The sequence below is a fragment of the Eublepharis macularius genome, chromosome 4 (genome assembly GCF_028583425.1).
Source record: "Eublepharis macularius isolate TG4126 chromosome 4, MPM_Emac_v1.0, whole genome shotgun sequence".
Classification (NCBI taxonomy): Eukaryota; Metazoa; Chordata; class Lepidosauria; order Squamata; family Eublepharidae; genus Eublepharis; species Eublepharis macularius.
Window position 1 is genome coordinate 179,827,942 of NC_072793.1, and position 15,551 is coordinate 179,843,492.

Below are 15,551 nucleotides of genomic sequence, written 5' to 3' on the forward strand. Positions count from 1 at the left end.
TGAAACAGGTGTGTGGGGGGGGGGATATCATTTTTCAGCATGGCAGCAGGTCTTTAAGGCAGTGGGCACTGCTTTTTACAACTTAAGGCTCTCAAGATGCAGAAGTTATGTTTAGGACGTTTGCATGGAACTATGTGCTCCACACAGAGCAATAAGAACATTTCCTTCTCCACTCTTCTGTCAGAGATGAGATCCCAGAGTCACACTTTCCATTCTGCTCCCACCTCCTTGAATTTGATAAGCCACTGGGCAGATACATGGAGGAGGGTGCCGCTGGAAGTGACAGACCTTGAATTTAGGGGAGTGCAATCAACTGATTGGTGCCCCAATGTATACACAGGGTACTCTTGGGGGCATGCCATTGGAAACTCTGACACGTCCCCATGGTTATCCGGAGCACTTCTCAAAGGCACAGGGGCCATACTGGACTCATCAGACCTTGTTTCTGTTTCCTTGCTACTATTCAATAAAAAGTGAAGTGATCAATAGTTGTGTCCCTGTGTGTTTGCTGTCAAATCAAGGAAGCTTGCTTCCCACGCTCACTCCCTACTCCACTCCATTCTCTGACGTAGCACCACTCCCCTCTTCCTATTACATAAAAGGGAAGCCGTATTCCAGACGACTAACTTCCTAGCCTAGTGCACCTCCAGAGGGCACTGTAGTGGTGAGAAGCCCAGGCAAGGGAGCCCGTGCCTCCAGAGAGCACACCATGGCGGGAAGTAAAGGCAGAGGATGCTCTCTCCCACCTCCCCCCCCCCACACCTTCACTCAGCCACGATCCAGTAGAGGAGGAAGTGGAAATGGCCTCCCGCCAGCTATCAGAGTGGGGAGAAGGTGGCAATGCCCAACTGACCCACCCCATCTTCACCCAGCAGCAATCAAGGTGCAGAGCAAGAGGCAATGACTGCCCACCCTTCCCCCATCTGGAATCAGGCACCTTATAGGTGGCAATGCCCGCGCCCCCTCACCCAGACATGATCAGGCATGGAGCACATGGCAATGCACCCCTTCACCCAGCTGGTAATCAGGCACGGAGCATGTGGAAATGCCCCCCTCTTCACTCATTAGGTATCAAGTACAGAGCAGGTGGCAATGCCTGCCCCCTTCACCTGGCCGGGATCCGGCATAGAACAGGGAGCAATGCACCTTCACCTGGTTGCGATCAGGAGCAGAGGAGGCAGCCATGCCCGCCCCCCCTTCACCCAAACGGGATCAGGCACAGAGCAGGTTATAACATCCACCTCCCCTTCACCCATCTGGAATCAAGAGAGGAGCAGGCGGCATTGCCTGCCTCCCCTTCATATGGCCAGTATCAGGCATGGAGCAGGGGACAATGTGTCTCACTTCACTCATCTGGGATCAGGTACTGAGCAGACAGCAATGCCCACCTGCCCTTCATATGGCTGGGATCAGGCACAGAGCAGGGGAAAACTCCCCCCCCCCTTCACCTGGCCAGGATCAAGTACTGAGCAGGTGGCAATGCCCCTTCTTTCACGCAACCAGGATCAGGTGTTGAGCAGGTGGCAATGCCTGCCCACCCATAACTGTCTGGAATCAAGAGCAGAGCAGATAGCACTTTAATAAAGAAATAACAATGGAGGTGTGGGAATACTTGTGGAAAAATACGTTGAAGATAACGACATGCACTAATATTAAAGAGAACGTCTACAAAATGATTTACCGTTGGTATTTGACACCAAAGAAAATTGCGCTAGGGAATTTAAATACGTCTAATAAATGCTGGAAATGTAAAAAGCATGAAGGATCTTTGTACCACATGCGGTGGACTTGTGAGGTAGCTAGGCAGTACTGGGGGGAAATAATAAGAGTGATAAGTGAGATTTTACCATTTCAAGTTAACAAGAACCCAGAACTCCTGCTACTGAACTTGGGAATGGAGGACATTCCAGCACAATACAGGACATTGTTATTTTATATGACAGCAGCGGCCAGACTTTTGTACGCGCAAAAGTGGAAAGTACAAGAAGTGCCAACTATCGAGGACTGGATTTATAAATTGCTGTACATGGCGGAAATGGACAAAATGACAAGGAAACTGAGAGACCTTGATCCAGGACAGTTCAACATGGATTGGGAGAAGCTGAAACAATATTTGGTGAAAAAATGGGAGGTGGGAGGAGAACTGTGGCAGTTTGAAAATTACTGAAATACAACAAAAGAAGAGGGAGGTGACTTTACCGGGGGGAGGAGAGTTAAATGAGAAATTCTAAGCAACTATTTTATTTGACTATTATATATAGTACTAAGTAATAGAGGTGTTATTATAAGAATTATAAGGATAGAAATTAACTAATTTTATTTCTGGCAGATAACTGTATAATGGAGAAATTATATAATTAAAATAGAATGAATACAAGAAAGGTGGAAAGAAATATATAGTAACATACAGAATATAAGTTAAATTGATTGACTTATGCTGAATGTATACTGTGTTTACAGAAGTACTTAGAAATATGCAGAGTATGGGTCAAATTGATTGATTATTTCCGGTAGACAACTGTATAATGGAGAAACTATATAATTAAAATAGAATGAATATAAGATATGTAGAAGGAAGTAAAGAGTAACATATAGAGTATAAGTTAAATTGATTGACTTATATTGAATGTATACAATGTTTATAGAAGTACTTAAAGTTATGTAGAATGAGGGACAAATTGTTTGTCCCATATTGACGAGATTAGAATGAGTAAGATAGAGTATAGAATAAAAAATTAGACAAATGATTATTATTATTAAAGAAGATATGCCAGGAAGGTAATATTTAGTTGATAAGTTAAGTGGGAAAGGAAATAGAGATAGCACTGTGTTATAATAGATAAGCTTAGAAGAGAGTGAAAGAATATGCTTAATAGAATAAAATAAGTTTGAAATGAGTAGGGGGGAAAATGGATAAGGGGTTGGAAAACTGTTGGAAGTCAACAAAAGGGGGGGAAAGGGAGGGGGTTAGAACTGGACTATTTAAAGGAAATTGATTGTAATGAGCATTATATTGATTTCTAATCCAATAAAAAAAAATTTTTTTAAAAAGAGCAGAGCAAATAGCAACGCCACCGCCCCCCTTCACCCGGCTGGGATGAAGCACGAAGCAGGTGGCAATGCTCACCACCTGGCCAGGAGCAGAGCACATGGCAATGCCCCCCTTCCCCCCTCGGAATATCCCCCCGACATCCAGCAGGAATCAGGTGGGGAGCAGGTGGCAACATTCACCCCCCCTTCACATGGCTGGGATCTGGAGCGGTGCAGGTGGCAATGCCCCCCCTTCCCCTGGTCGGGATCAGGAACAGAGTAGGTAGCAATGCCTGCCTGCTTGCCCTTCCCTTTCTAGAGCCCCTGGTTTTTTTCCATCAATGGGTTTTGTTACTAGTCTGTAATATTCCCATAGGGCTTCATAGAATGGTTTCCTCTTCATAAATCTGGATGGGGGGGGGGCATTCACATACATGCATGCTGGGAAAATTGAGGTTAGACCAACTGGTCTCTATGGTCTGGAAATGTAATTCCAAAAGAACTCTGGGCCCCACCTGCCGGATCATAAACTTACATGACTCATTTGTGGGGTGCACTAGCATGTCACTGACATCACAGACCTTTGTTGTGGTTACTCAGTTCCTGCGTCTTCCCTCCATGACCTCTTGATGCCAATGGGAAGAAGGGCCAAGGGGGTAGTTGCCTGTAGCCCTTTCGGCCACTCAGAGGGATGTCATCAGGCACTGCTTTGTGAGCAGTGGATCTAGTCAAGGATGCTAGGGACCTCAGCACACTCACTCTGCAACCTGGACCATGAAGCCTGGAGCGTCTTGCTCCCCTATCTCAACAAAATTGTGATACGCTGCAGATGGTGGGTTCTCAAGATTTGGCTTATAATCTCTGAAATTTTTGAGGTAATTAAACTAAACTATGGTAGAGATCACTATGAACTGTTGCATTACATTCTAATTTTGTAAGCCAATCTATTTGAAGAAATGTCCATCAAAACTCCAAGCATTTCTACAGCATGTCCCCCACCGGAGTAAATTCTTAAAATAAAGCTTTCAATGTGACTGAAGTTTTTTTCCACATTCCAGGCATTTATACTGTTTCTACAATGTGTGAATTCTTTGATGGTAAATAAAGTGTCTACTAGCACTGAAGCTTCTTCCACACTCCAGGCATTTATATGGTTTCTCCACTGTGCAAATTCTTTGATGGACAGTAAGTTTATTACTCTGATTGAAGCTTTTTCTACACTCCAGGCATTTGTACGGTTTCTCCCTTGTGAATTCTTTGATGGTTAGTAAGATGTCCACTCTGACTGAAGCTTTTTTCACACTCCAGGCATTGATATGGTCTCTCCCCTGTGTGAATTCTTTGATGGATATTAAGAGTTCCACCTCGAGAAAAGTTTTTTCCACACTCCAGGCATTTATATGGTTTCTCCCCTGTGTGAATTCTTTGATGGACAGTAAGACTTCCACTCCAACTGAAGCTTTTTCCACATTCCAGGCATTTATATGGTTTCTCCTCTGTGTGAATTCTTTGATGGACAATAAGATCACCACTCCGACTGAAGGTTTTTCCACACTCCAAGCATTTATATGGTTTCTCCTCTGTGTGACTTCGTTGATGGACAATAAAATCACCAGTCTGACTGAAGCTTTTTCCACTCTCCAGGGATTTATATGGTTTCTCCCCTGTGTGAATTCTTTGATGGACAGTAAGACTTCCACTCCAACTGAAGCTTTTTCCACACTCCAAGCATTTATATGGTTTCTCCCCTGTGTGAATTCTTTGATGGACAATAAGATCGCCACTCTGACTGAAGGTTTTTCTACACTCCAGGCATTTATATAATTTCTCTCCTGTGTGAATTCTTTGATGGGCCATAAGACTTCCACTCCAATTGAAGCTTTTTCCACACTCCAGGCATTTATATGGTTTCTCCTCTGTGTGAATTCTTTGATGGACAATAAGATCGCCACTCTGACTGAAATTTTTTCTGCACTCCAGGCATTTATATGGTTTCTCACCTGTATGAATTCGTTGATGGGCAGTAAGCTCTCCACTCCGGCTGAAGTTTTTTCCACACTCCCGGCATTTATATGGTTTCTCCCCTATGTGAATTCTCTGATGAACAATAAGATGTCCACTCAGACTGAAGCTTTTTCCACACTCAAAGCATATATATGGTTTCTCCCCTGTGTGTATTCTTTGATGGACAATAAGCTGTCCACTCTGACTGAAGCCTTTTCCACACTCTAGGCATTTATACGGTTTCTCCCCTGTATGACTTCTTTGATGGACAGTAAGATTTGTACTCAAATAGAAGTTTTTTCCACACTCCAGGCATTTGTATGGTTTCTCCCCTGTGTGAATTCTTTGATGGACAGTAAGATGTCCACTCTGCCTGAAGCTTTTCCCACACTCCAGGCATTTATATGGTTTCTCCCCTGTGTGAATTCTTTGATGGACAGTAAGATCGCCACTGTGACTGAAGCTTTTCCCACACTCCAGGCATTTATAAGGTTTCTCCCCTGTGTGAATTCTTTGATGGACAGTAAAATTTCCATCCCGATTGAAGCCTTTTCCACATTCCAGAAATTTATATTTTTTCTTCTTATTTTTCCTGGTAGCAGTGCATTCCATACGGTTTACTCCATTATATATGTTTTGTACTCGAAAGTCTCCATGCTGCAAAAAGTCAGAATTATTCCTCTCTTTCGATGAATCTTTTCCTTTCTGCTTCTTTAGGGCACCATTATATTCAACGCTCTCTTTCACATCTGAATATGTTTCTTCTTTGTTAGTCACCAGATGTTCTTCCACTTCATTCCATGACTTCCATACGCCTCCTGTTGAAAAGAAGATACATCCGGGTTGATGACAAAGCACAATCCCTGAATATCCTTGTCAGAGTTTTCTTCTTTGTTTTGTAATGTTTTTGTTTGCACTCTGTGAATGCTCAGGGGTTAAGCTCAAACAGTCTGTATCCAGTTCTCACCCTCTCTTTCTCTAGTCTTTCTAAATTTCAAGCTGAGTAAATTGCCAGAGTAGTCATTTGTACAGTAGAAAATATAGCCCAAGTGGACAAAAGGGAGAGTATGTACACAATGAAGGCCTTCTAGTTCAAAATGACCCAATGTTAAAAACTTCCTCTTTTCCTCCCTGAGTTAATGAGGAGTGGTTGGGAGGGGCCTTTCTTGGGAAAGTGTTTCTCAAAGGAAATGTTTTCCTATGAGATCTGTCAGGAATTATCTCTGCAAAGGAAGCGGCAAGAGAATGACTTTTTCAAAATGAACACTGGGAATTCAGAGAACCTACTGCATCTATTATTATAATGATAGGTCACTACAGCAGTATGAAAATGATGATTTTTTTAAAAGAGCCCAGGTGGCATGGGGGAGGGAGGGGGACCACTTCCAGGACAAGAAAAAGCAGTGTAGTTTGAAAGGGTCGTAGACACTGCTGTAGCTCTGGGCACCATCCCACAGAGGCTGCCTTAACCTGCTGGTGGTGACCTCTGCCTCTTTGCTCTGGGTCAGCCCAGACAGGATACCCCACTTGGGACCATGTTCTGGGGGTGGGGGGACTTGGGTGGTGAAGCTTTTGCCCACCTAGGCTTCCCCAAGCAAAGACAGGCAGTGTGTTCATTTGGAATCATATGGAAAAATAAGAAGGGGGTGCTGTGATGCCACTGATGACAACAGCCCCCTCGCTAGAAAATAATCATTATTTAAGGCGCCTGAGAAAATGCAAAAATGAAGAGGGAGGGCAGGCCTGAGAACAAGAACCGTACTCAAACTGTTTCCAGAGCTTGTGGATCAACTGCTAAGAAAATCAGGAGTAAGTCAAGTGTGAAGAAAAGGCGAAGAAGAAGTTCAGACTGTGAGGACAAACAAGGCCACAGAAATGCAACAGCCTTTGGAAGGAAATGCAGGCCACACACAACCCCATGACAGCTACCTGCCAATCCCTCCTCTTCATCAGAGATCAGGGGAAACTGCTCCTCCTCCTCCTCTTCCAGCCAGGAGATGAGGCCAGGCTTGGCAATCTGAGGCCCTTTTTATCCACAAAACAAACAAACAACAACATTAAAACACTTCAGTGTGCACGTATGTTCAGCAATGTCAAGCAACCTGAGAACTAAATAAGTGTCAGAGAAGCCAGCAGGGTTTCAGACACATCTCAGCTCAGGAAAGGCAAGGCATAGACTGGAGGGAAGCCCCTGCTTAGACTGGCCCCCTCCACCTTCTCCAGCTCAAAGCTACTCCAGGTGCCTCTTGTGATACTCTCATGTGGGCCACGCAAACGACTCCCGGGTAGTAGCTCTTTCCCTGCAAAGAAAACCCACAACCACATAAGAGGAAGGATCGTGGAAAGCGGCAGAGGTAAGTCAGTGGCCCCAGGGCAGGCAGGGTCTGTCCTTCCATAGCAGGGGCTTCCTTACAGTCACTCCTCACAACAAGAAGGAGACTGCCCAGGAGAAAGGAATCCTCACCCAGAGAGGCCACGTTCACAAAATTCTCCAGCATGACTTCCTTATAGAGAGTTCTCTGGGATGGGCTCAGCAATCTCCACTCCCCCTGTGTGAAATACACAGCCACCTCTGCAAAGGACACCCCACCCTGGAAGTAGAAGAAAGAAGCATTTCTTAACATCACTAGAAAGCTGGTCTACAAGAAAGAAGATCCAAGATTCTAGTGTGGCTTAGTGAGTAGAAAGGCAGACCAGGACTTGGGACAGCTGAGTTTGAATCTCTGCACTTCTGTGGAAGCTCATCTGGGGACGTTGGGCCTGTCTGTCTCTCAGAGTAACCTTCCTTACAAGGTTGTTGCTGTGAGAATTAAGTGGAGGAGGCTGATGTGAAAAGCAGCTTTGGGTCCCTGATCAGAGAGAAAACTAGGAAATAAAATAAAGAAAGAAGCAAAACTAAGAATGGTAAAACCAAAGTGGAACTCCACCAACAAAGGGGTGGCAGAAAGAGCCCCATGGGGACATTGGGCTCTTCCCTCCCAGCCCTCTTGGGGGGGCATCTTTGGGCCAGAGGGGGCGGTCCTTAGTCACAGGGGCCATGTAGCTTTTTGAGGAAGAGTCCAGAGATGTCCACATAGAGGAGCAAATCCTTTTTGGTGGGTCGTTTTGTGGACAGGATTCTTTTCTTCTCTGAAGATAGGATGCTACACAGGGGGTGACCATTTTCCCACCTTCAAAGTGGCCAACCTTGATATCTTGCAGCACCAGAACCAAGGGGAAGAAGTCCAATCCCCTGAGCCTTGCAATGGAGAAGGAGCCCATCCTGCTGTCCCCTGGACGCCTCCCCAGTGACCGCTCCCTCCCCTACCTGAGCTGCTTGCATGGCTGGTCCTTTTCCTTCACCACAGGGAGGAGACACTGGAGAAGTCGTCAAGAGTGTATCTTCATTGCTGTCTGGTAAGGAAAGAAAGAGGCGGGGACATCCTTTTTTCTAAAGATACAGAATAAATATGCTGGGAATGAGGGGCTGAGGCGATGGGATGGGCGGGTTGACTGGAGGCAGTTGGTGGGAGATTCCAGCTGGGAACTGAAATCTCCCCGCACAGTGAAAACTAACCCTGCAGGGGCAATGTTTCTTCCCTTGCTCACCCTCACAGAGGAAAGCATCCCACAATGTATTCCTACATCCACAGTCTTAGTCGAAACCACCTTGAATCCATGCATGAAAAGGCAGGGGGACGTGCCTTAAATCAATACCAGGCACTCCATCAGTTCAGGTCTCCACAACTTAATTCTATTCAATAGGTGGGCCCGGTCTGAGACTCAGGCTTGTACATGTGTCAGACTGGAGCTGTTTCTCTTCACTGCTGACCTCAAAAGAGATCTTGCACCTGTGGTGAATGATCAATAGCAGGGGTCCCCAACCCCTGGGCCGTGGACCGGTACCAGTCTCTAGCCTATTAGCAACCGGGCCGCACAGGAGGTAAGTCGCAGGTAAGCGCAGAGCTGACGCCAGGGAACAGGCTAAAAATCTCCAGGGGAAAAAAGCCTGTCTCCTCAGGGGATCCCTTTCATACTTGCTCTCCAAGCCCCAACACCTCCTCAGCCATTGGCTCCTGCTTTTCCCTCCTTTGTCTCCAGGCCCAATCCTGAGGCTAGGAGGTTGCCTGGGCAACAGAGGCCTCCAGGGAAATGGGCCGAGAGGAGGCCTGAGGCCCGGGGGAAAGGCTGCCTTGAGGCCTACTGCAGGCTGCTCCCCTCCTCAGCCTCAGGCCTGGGCTCCTGGCAACCCCCAGGCCCAGAAAAGGCTCTTTAGAGGCTGAACCTAAAATAAGCAATTGCATCCCTTGTCTCAGGCCAGAACGTTGATCAAAATGCATCAAAGTCCTCATCCCTCTCAGACGGCAAATATCAAAGTCCTTTGTGTATAGGACCATCCAGCCCCAAGGTCCTGTCCACCCTATAAATATCTGGGCTCTGGCCCAGTCAAAGAGTCCACGCTTCCGTGGGAACCAAGTGTCGCACCCTCAGGGATCACCCTGGGCTTCTCTTCACAGATGCCGCTCCTTTTCTGCAGACCTCGCTTCTCGTCTGATAGGTACTCTTCCCCTCAAACATACTCGATTACCCATTTCCCAGCTATATTCCTGGGAACTTTGTTTGCTTGATACACATATGTATGCTGCTTTCCTTTCAATAAAAAAAATACCTTTGTCTAGTTATGGACCTCTCGCTAAGACTGCTCCTTGCTTGCTAATTTCCCCCCAATTTGCAAGGAGCCTCATCCAGGTAATATAAGGGAGGTTCCTGCTCCTTGCACCCTTTCCAGCCTCTCCCGTTCTTCGCTTGCCCTCCCACATTGTGACAATAATCGGGGGCTTTGGAATGCTGTCTGGCAACTAGTAACTTGACAATAGTAGATGGAAAAAGAAGGCAGGAGGCTGTGACAGTGAAAAATTAGGATTTCAGAATTCAAGACGGTCTCTTGCTCCCTGCCTGCTGAAAAAGGACTATGGGTGAACTCAGTTTGGCTTCTGGGAAAATTCCCCATACAAGCTGGAGAGTAGGTGGGAGCTGTTCAATGCACGGAAAAGGGAGGAGAGAAAGTGGCACGTGTGAGCAGAGGCTCCCTCTTGGCATGGCTCCTTCAGCAGCCCAGAATCTTGGCCCACCTGCTGTGGGATTTGTTCAGCACCAACCTACTTGCCACCCAAGTCTTTGCCAACATCTGCCATCTTCTCACGTCTCTGCAACCCCATGCTCCCCTCTCTGCACCTTCCCAGTCCCTTACCCAAATCTACAGTGGGTCACCATACAAAGTCTGGGCTTGAAGGTCAATAGATCAAAAACTCTGGAAACCACTGACTTTGAAGGCCTGTGTCAGGCACCCTTCCATTTACCAGGGTTAGATCTGACAGGCTGCAGAGAAGAGCCTTGTCTCTTACAGTCCCTCAGGCCTCCCCCCTTCCCCTACAGCATCCAGGCCCAGATGAAAACAGAAGGGCCTTCTCTCTTGTGGCCCCATCCTTTTCAATCCCCTCCCAGGAGGTTGGACTAGCCTCTTCATTATACAGCCCCCATAAGCATGTGAAAACAGGACCTTTAATCCAAAGCAATTAAGATAACAGCAATCAGAATGCTAGGAGGGAGATAGTGGAAAATTCATACAGCCGTGGGGATTCTACAAAACAGGTCTCCTTTCTCACACGCCACCTCCCCACGAAATACAGTGAAGCAGCATCACCCTATCTCCAGCACCAAGGGAAGGGATTTCACACCCCTCTTGAAGACACACTGCTGCGGGGGGGGGGGGGGGTCACAGGAGAGAAGATGCTGAATGTTACTGGGAAGAAATACCATAGATGCCAGAACAATTCTGTGTTTATGATCCTCCGCACCCCCCAATACCTTTCTTTTGGCTACATCCTCAAGGGCTGATTTGGAGGTAGGCAACAGTTTTTTAAAACCATCTGAGATGCTCGAGGAAAGGACCGTTTCCCTCAAGAGGGACAGCAGCGTGTGAATTTCAGACTTCCTTAGCAGAAAGGAGAAGACGAGGCAAGGTGCCCCATTCACCCTTACTTACCTCCACTTAAAATTTATTGCTGCCACTTTCATCTCCTTTTATTTGTGTTCTTCGACACTTGGGGATCTGTAAATGCCTTCAGGAGCTATCATTAAAGATGTTTAAAATAATTTGGCTTCCGTTTGCATCCTTGTCACACTTACCAAGAGCTTCCTTTTCCGCACTGGAGCTCTTTGAAGACTGCTCTAGCCTTCCCTATCAGGAATGATTTTATGCCCTCCGCAAACGTGGCCACGCTGGCGCTCCAGACCGAGCAGTCCCGGCTCCAGACCTGGCCTCTCCCTCCCTTCCCTGAAGCCCCCACCGTGGGTTGCCAGGAGAAAGGAGCGCTTCAGAGGGCAACTCCATGTTACACCCTAGACCCTGGGTGAGATTCCTCCCTCCCCAGGCTGTGCCCCCAGATCTCCAGGAACTGCCCCGGCCAGAGCTGCCGGGCCTCCTCTCCCTTCTTCAACCCCGATGAAAGCCGAGCTCAAGGCATTCCACAGGCACAGGAAAGCGGGTTCCCCACCACCACCTCCCGCATGCATTGCAGGGGCCTCCTGACTTTGCACAAAAGAGGCCGCCCCCTCCCTCCCCCATACACCACCAGGGAACCGCTTCGGAGGCCTGGATGGGGCGGTTCCAGCTCTGGATCGGCGGCTGCTTTGGGCCTCGCCTCTCCCACCCCCATTTCTCCTGCCGCCCATTCCCTTCCCTTAAAACAACATCATCTGGCGGCACCTTAAAGGCCGGGCGCCATTTCAACCCAACAGTAAACCTGAAACATCGTTGCCTGGTCTTCCAGGCGCCCCCAGATCTCTTTGCTTTCCTTGCGGTCCGGCAGCCTGGCCCGGCGGCCCCTCCGCCTTCTCCGCGTCTGCGCTCCAAACTCACCGGCGAAGGAGCCGCGGCGGGGCGCGTGGGGAGAAGCGGAGCCCCTTTGGCGAAGCCTTGCCAGGCCCCCTCCTGGCGGCGCCTCCGGGAAGGGAGGATCGCACCCCTTAAGCCTGCAAAGGACAGCGGGGGAAGGAGAGGGAGGCGCGGCCTTGGCAAGCTGGACACGCAGCACCGGATTTTACGCAGAGGATTCCTCGGTCTCTCCACCGCGGGGCGGGGCGGGGCGGGAGGGGAGGAGAGAAGTCTCTGCCAGCTCTCTCTCTCTCTCTCTCTCTCTCTGGGAGGGAAGGTGGCAAGGTATAGACCCGTCTGATCCGAGGCTGGCTGCTAAGCAGGATCTGACCCGGTCAGAATTGGCTAAGAGATCCCCGGAGAAGAGCAAGGTTGGGCTCTGGAAGAGTTAAAGGGAGACAGGCAGGACTGCCAACAGAAGGAAATGTGGAAGCAGCACCCCGCCCCTGAGAAAAAGAGTCCCTGGCGCTTCTCACATCCAGAACCAGCTTTCTCCAAACAGTCTAGTGGGTTGAAAGGGCCTTGCGCTGAAAGGGAATTGCATCCATGTCACATCCCCAGAGGAAGAGATCGTGCACTTCTAAAGGGTCCCAGCCAAGGCACAGCTCTGAACAACTAATGTGAGTTATGCATTTCTGCACTCATTAAAATTGAAATATCCACTTTTAGGTGCGATCATTTCTGCCTTGAAAGATACAAAGGTGATTTTGTCACAGCCTTCGGAAAGCTTTGACTCTGCGGTTCATTGGCTTTCACAGTTCCTGTCTGCAGCAGTGACTACTGAATTTAACCTGTTGAGCTCTATATTCCAGCACAGGAAATTTTCTGCTTTGGGTTGGAAAGCATCACCTTCGAGGAGCCTCTGTGTTTGCAGCCTGGGCAGCCTCTCCTGGAGGCGCTACTTGCTCCGAGTCCTCGTGCAGAGGCTCAAGCAGATGTCAGAGAAGCTGTGATCCAGCCTCGTGTCATCCCAGAGCCGACTGGCCAAAGTGGAATGGAACCTCGAGGGAACCCACACCCTGTCTGATTTAGGACATCTCTGCCAAGCAGCAGCATGCAGTTTTGTTTTTTTTACTATGGCCTCACAGCAGTAGATGAACCTTTGCTCACAGTGAAAGAAGATTTTTCCAGTGATCATGCTTTGCAATTTTGTAGCCCAATAAACTTTTATATAGCTTACAAATGTATATTCATACATTATGCTAAGCATTTATATTTTTGTACCACTTTTATAATTACTGAAATAGTTAAGTTTCTCGATCAAGAGAGGGTGTTGCACCAATATAGATAAAAGCACATGACAATAATCAATACTGAGCAATACTAGGCCAAGCACTTGTATTCTCTAGATGAACTTCTAAACTTTGCATGAACTATCTATGTGTTAGGTAATTCTAACAGGTGTGCTTTAATCTTTTGACAGTTGATTAAAATAGTGGACTCTATCGAGATTAAAGTTCCTCTATCGGAGATTCAACTAATGGTGATCTCTCAACTTAACTTTTCCTGACACTTCTCAGAGATTTGTAGTTCTGTTTTGTAAGTCTGAGTATAACGTAATTTTTTACTGATTGGAAGGTTGTACTATAGAAATTATGAATATTCAGAGAAGCATCAGACCAATCGTTTGTTTGTGCTATCATGTGAATAGACCTTAAATATTTGCATATGATGAGGTATAAAATTGCAAACACAGATAGAATGGTAGAGCTCTGATGGAAGAAATCTCTTGAGAGAATTTAGGTGAGAACTTATTTTTACCCATGTATTTCATAGAAACTTTGAATATGTTAAACTTGGAATGTATTAAGGAATGTTAGCAAACTTATTTCTTATTGCCTTTCTGTGTTCTGATTTTATAAGATTTATATTAATAGCCATTTATATTTTGATTACTTGCTTCATTAAAAAACTAGGGTGTATTTTCAATAAAGTGAAATAAACTCTAGACAGGTGTCTGTGTGTTTGATAAACAGTTGCAAAGCAATATTGAACCCTATATAAATAAATGAACTGATAAACATCTGGTTCAAAGAACTTATCTGTTTGACAGGTCTGAGAACTAATTGCTGTAAGCTTTCCAGGAGAGAGAGACATCTTTCTCTTGGCTAGTAGAAGCTTAGTTTCAGACCCGGGCAAAAGCTCGTTACAGGACGTTTGCATGGGACTATGTGCTCCACACAGAGCAATAAGAACATTTCCTTCTCCACTCTTCTGTCAGAGATGAGATCCCAGAGTCACACTTTCTGTTCTGCTCCCACCTCCTTGAATTTGATAAGCCACTGGGCAGATACATGGGGGAGGGTGCCGCTGGAAGTGACAGACCTTGAATTTAGGGGAGTGCAATCAACTGATTGGTGCCCCAATGTATACACAGGGTACTCTTGGGGGATGCCATTGGAAACTCTGACACCCCCCCCCCCAATGGTTATCCGGAGCACTTCCCAAAGGCACAGGGGCCATTCTGGACTCATCAGACCTTGTTTCTGTTTCCTTGCTACTATTTAATAAAAAGTGAAGTGATCAATAGTTGTGTCCCTGTGTGTTTGCTGTCAAATCAAGGAAGCTTGCTTCCCTCGCTCACTCCCTACTCCACTCCATTCTCTGACGTAGCACCACTCCCCTCTTCCTATTACATAAAAGGGAAGCCGTATTCCAGATGACTAACTTCCTAGCCTAGTGCACCTCCAGAGGGCACTGTAGTGGTGAGAAGCCCAGGCAAGGGAGCCCGTGCCTCCAGAGAGCACACCATGGCGGGAAGTGAAGGCAAGGAGGATGCTCTCTCCCACGTCCCCCCCCCCCACCTTCACCCAGCCACAATCCAGTAGAGGAGGAAGTGGAAATGGCCTCCCGCCAGCTATCAGAGTGGGGAGAAGGTGGGAATGCCCAACTGACCCACCCCATCTTCACCCAGCAGCAATCAAGGTGCAGAGCAAGAGGCAATGACTGCCCACCCTTCCCCCGTCTCGAATCAGGCACCTTATAGGTGGCAATGCCCGCTCCCCCTCACCCAGACATGATCAGGCGTGAAGCATATGGCAATGCACCCCTTCTCCCAGCTGGAAATCAGGCGCGGAGCATGTGGCAATACCCCTCTCTTCAATTATCGGGAATCAAGCAAAGAGCAGGTGGCAATGCCCGCCCTCTTCAACTGGCAGGGATCCACCATGGAACAGGGAGCAATGCACCTTCACCTGGTCACGATCAGGAGCAGAGGAGGCAGCAATGCCCGCCCCCCCTTCACCCAAGCGGGATCAGGCACGGAGCAGGTTATAACGTCCACCTCCCCTTCACCTATCTGGAATCAAGAGAGGAGCAGGCGGCATTGCCTGCCTCCCCTTCATATGGCCAGTATCAGGCACGGAGCAGGGGACAATGTGTCTCCCTTCACTCATCCAGGATCAGGTACTGAGAAGACAGCAATGTCCACCTTCACCCAACTGACATCAGGCATAGAGCAGACAGCAATGGCCACCCTTCCTTAACCTGCTGGGATCAGGAACAGAAGAGTCACCAACACCACCCCCTTTACCCAGCAGGAATCAGACGTGGAGCAGATGGCAATGCCCACCCCCTTTACCCAACTGGGATCAGGTGCAGA

General features: G+C 47.6%; 1 protein-coding gene across 2 annotated transcripts; it reads right to left on the reverse strand.

The window, feature by feature from the left end:
• Nucleotides 1-1,581: 1,581 nt before the first annotated feature.
• On the reverse strand, nt 1,582-12,120 carry LOC129327257 (zinc finger protein 420-like). Of its 2 annotated transcripts, XM_054975745.1 has the most exons (5): nt 11,936-12,120; nt 8,342-8,427; nt 7,499-7,625; nt 6,964-7,059; nt 1,582-5,852 (listed from the first exon to the last, which is right to left on the reverse strand). In XM_054975745.1, the coding sequence occupies exons 2-5, from the start codon at nt 8,354-8,356 to the stop codon at nt 4,246-4,248; spliced, it is 1,845 nt and encodes a 614-aa protein (XP_054831720.1). In that variant the 5' UTR covers nt 8,357-8,427; nt 11,936-12,120; the 3' UTR covers nt 1,582-4,245. The 2 variants fall into 2 exon arrangements, with proteins under 2 accessions (XP_054831720.1, XP_054831719.1); XM_054975744.1 differs by having other exon boundaries at nt 7,499-8,427.
• Between the last annotated feature and the right edge of the window lie 3,431 nt (nt 12,121-15,551).